This window comes from Notothenia rossii, assembly GCF_949606895.1.
Source record: "Notothenia rossii genome assembly, contig: scaffold_142, whole genome shotgun sequence".
Taxonomy (NCBI): Eukaryota; Metazoa; Chordata; class Actinopteri; order Perciformes; family Nototheniidae; genus Notothenia; species Notothenia rossii.
Window position 1 is genome coordinate 72,501 of NW_027639868.1, and position 7,500 is coordinate 80,000.

A 7,500-nucleotide genomic window follows, 5' to 3' on the forward strand; every position below is an offset into this window, starting at 1 on the left:
GACATCTATTCAGTGAGCTGATAGAGAGGTTTCCTTTGAGCAGACAAGCCCGTTCTGATTGAATCGAGGAGATCTCCCCTCAACAACAGAACGGATCAGACAGAAACGCTGCGCTCTCCCCAACCTGCAGGTGCTGATTGCGCTCACACTTTACTTTAATACTGTGGGAGACATGATTAATGTTCATCGCTCAACTGCATGTCGGGCTATCAGACACGTTTCCTTGGCTCTCCAGCGCCGCCTTAGGAATTACATTCACTTACCACAAGAAGAAGCAGCAAGGATGGTGAATGACAAATGGTCTTCTTCAGTGATTCTTTGCTGATTCTTAAGAATTATAATTTTGAGTCTTCATTTCTCCTTCTCCAGCTCTATGTTGTCACGTTCTGCTCTCAGTTTTGCGGTCTCCACCTCCACACGAACGATCTCTTTCTCCACCTCCACACGAACGATCTCTTTCTCCACCTCCACACGAACGATCTCTTTCTCCACCTCCACACGAACGATCTCTTTCTCCACCTCCACACGAACGATCTCTTTCTCCACCTCCACACGAACGCTCTCTTTCTCCACCTCCACACGAACGATCTCTTTCTCCACCTCCACACGAACGATCTCTTTCTCCACCTCCACACGAACGATCTCTTTCTCCACCTCCACACGAACGATCTCTTTCTCCACCTCCACACGAACGATCTCTTTCTCCACCTCCACACGAACGATCTCTTTCTCCACCTCCACACGAACGATCTCTTTCTCCACCTCCACACGAACGATCTCTTTCTCCACCTCCACACGAACGATCTCTTTCTCCACCTCCACACGAACGATCTCTTTCTCCACCTCCACACGAACTATCTCTTTCTCCACCTCCACACGAACGATCTCTTTCTCCACCTCCACACGAACGATCTCTTTCTCCACCTCCACACGAACGATCTCTTTCTCCACCTCCACACGAACGATCCCTTTCTCCACCTCCACACGAACGATCCCTTTCTCCACCTCCACACGAACGATCTCTTTCTCCACCTCCACACGAACAATCCCTTTCTCCACCTCCACACGAACGATCTCTTTCTCCACCTCCACACGAACGATCTCTTTCTCCACCTCCACACGAACGATCCCTTTCTCCACCTCCACACGAACTATCTCTTTCTCCACCTCCACACGAACGATCTCTTTCTCCACCTCCACACGAACGATCTCTTTCTCCACCTCCACACGAACGATCTCTTTCTCCACCTCCACACGAACGATCTCTTTCTCCACCTCCACACGAACGATCTCTTTCTCCACCAGTTCACGCTGTAGCTCTGTAAAATCCCTCTTTCTTTTTCGGGGTGTGGGCGTCATTTTTCTCTTCTTTTGGTTTCCGTTATCCATGACTTCGTTATCCAAGTCTTAGCTTGCTCTGAATGGAGGAGTTCGAGTGTTCAATTATGTAGACGTGTGTTGCTTGGCAACAACTACTGTTTCGCGTGTATTCACGTGGACGCGCATCTTAAGACCAGGCGCAGCAGCTACGACCTAGACGAGTCAGGCTTGGTGCACTCGGTGTAAATTCGAATCACTAAGTCGGACGTTAGAGTTAAGACCTACTTTTTTACGCCCAGCTGGTGCACTCCACTCCAGGAGTGTTTCTGAATTTTGAGAAAAAGTCTGAATTTTAGCGATTTTGAGAAAAAATCAAATCTTTGAGATTTTGAAAAAAAATAAGATTCTTAGAGATTTTGAGAAAAAGTCAGCATTTTGAGATTTTAAGAAAAAGTCAGCATTTAGATTTTAAAAAAAAGCATTTTTGAAGCTCAAGCCGGGAACCAGGGAGACTTCTCTAAATAGTGACAGCAAAAAGGCTCTGTGAATCTGAACAGCTGTTGATCTGAGTGTGTTCTGACCTGAGTTGTACGCAGAGGCGTCTCCCTGGAACGGACAGTCAGTCAGAGCTCCAGCTGAGGCTACTGACCCCCCCAGAGCCAGGCGCAGGGTCTCTACTGAGCCCTGACACACACACACACACACACACACACACACACACACACACACACACACACACACACACACACACACACACACACACACACACACACACACACACACACACACACACACACACACACACACACGGTGTAAGATTAACAACAGTAATATTGGTTCAGAATCAGAATCCCTTCACTCGTCCCACAGAGGAGACGGGATGTACATTGTTACAGCAGAAAAGAGCCACAGACAGCTTAATGTTAACTGAGAAGCATGCATACACAAATATGAAAGATAAATAAATTACACAATTTACAAAATACAAATCCAGTAACAGTTCTTAGGATTTAGCAGCCAGGTATGTATTGCACAGTTATTAACGGCATATTACATCACATGTTACTTGATATACGCTTTTATCCAAAGCGAATTACATACTCAATACTGTGGGCAATCCCCACAGGAGCACTTTGGGGTGAAGTGTCACAGGGACACAACGACATGCTGACTGCAGTGGGGTTTGAACAAGCCCCCAGGATGTGCGCCGGACTCAGATGAAAATATTCGTGGTGGCCAAACGGCGGTACTACACTTCCGTTTGGTTGCGAGGCCCAGAAACACTTTTTCCCATTGACTTACATTGGGAAAGAGAGTTCTGTAAATCGTTGGATCATTTTTTTAAACTAAATAAACCACCCAGTATGAACACTTGTATAGCCCTTATTAAAAACATTCGTTCCTCAAGTTGTAAAAATGTGCTAATAACGTTATTCTGAGAGTTATTTCCCTCTGCATTATGAACGCGCATCTAACCCACGGGACCGCGCCGCCCGGCACGTTCATGTTACGTGTTCAGCAGGTCCAGCACTACATGGTTTATCTTTACCCATGGATGCACAATAACAACGGACCCATATCGTCTCACTGCCAGCCCACGGAGCTGTAATAATAGATATATTGCACATGTTTGCTGTAATTCATCATTTGTAAAACATTATACGACATGGGCTGTATGATTACATCTTGTATTAAATAAAGTTAATATTACCGACGTTAGATTAACGTCCCTGTAGCTTCTTATTGCACTAAGGAGCTTATTGCACTGTATATATATATATATATATATATATATATATATATATACAGTGCAATAATTATTTCATGCTAAATGAAGCTCTGTTGCTTGGATATCACTAGATCCTGTTACAGCGTAATATAAGTACTAGGGCTGTCAGTCGATTAAAATAGTTAATCGCGATTAATCGCAAATTAATCGCACATTTTTTACCTGTTCTAAATGTACATTAGAGGGATATTTTTCAAGTTTTTAATACTCTTATCAACATATGAGTGCTTTATGCGAATGTTTATTATCATTTGAACAATGAAAAATATTCTCATGAATATTAAACACAACAACCTCTGAACCTCTCTCATTCAATAATACAATACAAAGTGTGTGTGTGTGTGTGTGTGTGTGTGTGTGTGTGTGTGTGTGTGTGTGTGTGTGTGTGTGTGTGTGTGTGTGTGTGTCTGGCTGCCTGCATAAAGTCAAGTGCTGGGCGCAGTTGTGGCGAAATGTCACTCCTCTGTTTTCATTGAAACAGCTCCTTATATCCGTTAGCGCAGCTAGCTAGCACCAGATGCTAACAACAACAACAATACACGTAAGGTCTCTCTCTCGGTCGCTCGGGCCACACATACACACATCGTCCCGGTCCTCCCGATGGCCAGTCGGTGCCTGCCGGTGAACGTGGGAGTGTGGTCTGCCGCAAGTGGACGGCAGGAGCGGGGCTGTCAGCATCAGCTTGTAGATGGTATTTCAAACTCGATGCGCTCTGAAACTACGGGGCGGCCGAGGACAAAAAATACACATGCGTCAATCACGTTAAAATAATTAGTGGCGTTCATTTTTTTTTGCGTTAACGCGTTATTAACGCGTTCACTTGACAGCCCTAATAAATACATAACGATTGATGTGCACATTAGCATAATTACTAGCTAGCCGCTAGTTGCTAACTGCCGCCTCGTTAATATCAAATCCATCATAATAACAAGCCATTACCATGCTGTCATGAACGTGCGGTGCTGTTACGTGTACGCAAATTGACGTGCTTGATGTGAACGAGCATTTTGGTTAAAGTTGCGCATGCGCTATGAGCGCAAATACGGGTACTTCTCAGGCATGCTGGGTAATCTGTGACGTTTCGCTCTCTCAAAAGTTGGGCCATTTTATCATCATGCGCCAATGAGCAACTCTCATAGGAATGAATGAGGCCCCGCCTCCCACGCTGTATCCAGTTCTTATTATACATCCATGGGTTTGAACCTGTCCCAACACCAAGGCCATATATATTGCACATAATTGCAATATTGTTTGTTTTCAAAAATGTAATGTTGGTGCAGTTCTCTGTCTGACCTGCAGGCGAGCGTACGCCTTCTGTCCGTGCCTCAGCTCCACTAGCTCCGCCTCCTGGGGCAGGGGGACCAATGAGGGCAGGCCCTGGCTGGAGTCGGCCAATCGGCAGTCTACGTAGAGCTCCATGCTCATGGAGGCCCTCTGCAGGCCCCCCAGCCTCAGGATGATGGAGTGAGATCTCCCATCGGCCAGTGCGGCGTGATGCAGGTTCACCGTGTGCAGCTTCCCGTCAGAGCGCACGTAGCGGACCAGCACTGAGGAACAACATGAGGGGGAAGGGTTAGATCCACAGCACTGAGGAACAACATGAGGGGGAAGGGTTAGATCCACAGCACTGAGGAACAACATGAGGGGGAAGGGTTAGATCCACAGCACTGAGGAACAACATGAGGGGTTAGATCCACAGCACTGAGGAACAACATGAGGGGGAAGGGTTAGATCCACAGCACTGAGGAACACCATGAGGGGTTAGATCCACAGCACTGAGGAACAACATGAGGGGTTAGATCCACAGCACTGAGGAACAACATGAGGGGTTAGATCCACAGCACTGAGGAACATCATGAGGGGTTAGATCCACAGCACTGAGGAACAACATGAGGGGTTAGATCCACAGCACTGAGGAACAACATGAGGGGTTAGATCCACAGCACTGAGGAACATCATGAGGGGTTAGATCCACAGCACTGAGGAACATCATGAGGGGTTAGATCCACAGCACTGAGGGACATCATGAGGGGTTAGATCCACAGCACTGAGGAATACCATGAGGGGTTAGATCCACAGCACTGAGGAACTCCATGAGGGGTTAGATCCCCAGCACTGAGGAACACCATGAGGGGTTAGATCCACAGCACTGAGGAACATCATGAGGGGTTAGATCCACAGCACTGAGGAACACAATGAGGGGTTAGATCCACAGCACTGAGGAACAACATGATGGGGAAGGGTTAGATCCACAGCACTGAGGAACATCATGAGGGGTTAGATCCACAGCACTGAGGAACACCATGAGGGGTTAGATCCACAGCACTGAGGAACACCATGAGGGGTTAGATCCACAGCACTGAGGAACATCATGAGGGGTTAGATCCACAGCACTGAGGAACATCATGAGGGGTTAGATCCACAGCACTGAGGAACATCATGAGGGGTTAGATCCACAGCACTGAGGAACATCATGAGGGGTTAGATCCACAGCACTGAGGAACACCATGAGGGGTTAGATCCACAGCACTGAGGAACACCATGAGGGGTTAGATCCACAGCACTGAGGAACACCATGAGGGGTTAGATCCACAGCACTGAGGAACACCATGAGGGGTTAGATCCACAGCACTGAGGAACATCATGAGGGGTTAGATCCACAGCACTGAGGAACACCATGAGGGGTTAGATCCACAGCACTGAGGAACATCATGAGGGGTTAGATCCACAGCACTGAGGAACACCATGAGGGGTTAGATCCACAGCACTGAGGAACACCATGAGGGGTTAGATCCACAGCACTGAGGAATACCATGAGGGGTTAGATCCACAGCACTGAGGAACACCATGAGGGGTTAGATCCACAGCACTGAGGAACACCATGAGGGGTTAGATCCACAGCACTGAGGAACAACATGAGGGGTTAGATCCACAGCACTGAGGAACATCATGAGGGGTTGGATCCACAGCACTGAGGAATACCATGAGGGGTTAGATCCACAGCACTGAGGAACATCATGAGGGGTTAGATCCACAGCACTGAGGAACATCATGAGGGGTTAGATCCACAGCACTGAGGAACACCATGAGGGGTTAGATCCACAGCACTGAGGAACACCATGAGGGGTTAGATCCACAGCACTGAGGAACACCATGAGGGGTTAGATCCACAGCACTGAGGAACATCATGAGGGGTTAGATCCACAGCACTGAGGAACACCATGAGGGGTTAGATCCACAGCACTCAGGAACACCATGAGGGGTTAGATCCACAGCACTGAGGAACATCATGAGGGGTTAGATCCACAGCACTGAGGAACATCATGAGGGGTTAGATCCACAGCACTGAGGAATACCATGAGGGGTTAGATCCACAGCACTGAGGAACACCATGAGGGGTTAGATCCACAGCACTGAGGAACACCATGAGGGGTTAGATCCACAGCACTGAGGAACATCATGAGGGGTTAGATCCACAGCACTGAGGAACATCATGAGGGGTTAGATCCACAGCACTGAGGAATACCATGAGGGGTTAGATCCACAGCACTGAGGAACACCATGAGGGGTTAGATCCACAGCACTGAGGAACACCATGAGGGGTTAGATCCACAGCACTGAGGAACACCATGAGGGGTTAGATCCACAGCACTGAGGAACACCATGAGGGGTTAGATCCACAGCACTGAGGAACACCATGAGGGGTTAGATCCACAGCACTGAGGAACACCATGAGGGGTTAGATCCACAGCACTGAGGAACACCATGAGGGGTTAGATCCACAGCACTGAGGAACACCATGAGGGGTTAGATCCACAGCACTGAGGAACAACATGAGGGGTTAGATCCACAGCACTGAGGAACAACATGAGGGGTTAGATCCACAGCACTGAGGAACAACATGAGGGGTTAGATCCACAGCACTGAGGAACAACATGAGGGGTTAGATCCACAGCACTGAGGAACATCATGAGGGGTTAGATCCACAGCACTGAGGAATACCATGAGGGGTTAGATCCACAGCACTGAGGAACACCATGAGGGGTTAGATCCACAGCACTGAGGAACATCATGAGGGGTTAGATCCACAGCACTGAGGAACATCATGAGGGGTTAGATCCACAGCACTGAGGAACACCATGAGGGGTTAGATCCACAGCACTGAGGAACACCATGAGGGGTTAGATCCACAGCACTGAGGAACACCATGAGGGGTTAGATCCACAGCACTGAGGAACAACATGAGGGGTTAGATCCACAACACTGAGGAACAACATGAGGGGTTAGATCCACAACACTGATGAACATCATGAGGGGTTAGATCCACAGCACTGAGGAACATCATGAGGGGTTAGATCCACAGCACTGAGGAACACCATGAGGGGTTAGAT

The 7,500-nt window shown here is 47.9% G+C and overlaps 1 protein-coding gene across 1 annotated transcript in view; it reads right to left on the minus strand.

Moving 5' to 3' along the window:
* The window catches only part of thbs3a (thrombospondin 3a), a 62,077-nt gene that overhangs the window by 41,744 nt on the left and 12,833 nt on the right, over positions 1-7,500 (minus strand). Inside the window, exons 3-4 of the mRNA XM_079695549.1 lie at positions 4,403-4,656; positions 1,902-2,004 (exon numbers count right to left, since the gene is read on the minus strand). Of these exons, the coding sequence (XP_079551675.1) occupies positions 1,902-2,004; positions 4,403-4,656 (357 nt within the window). The remainder of the gene's footprint in view (positions 1-1,901; positions 2,005-4,402; positions 4,657-7,500) is intronic.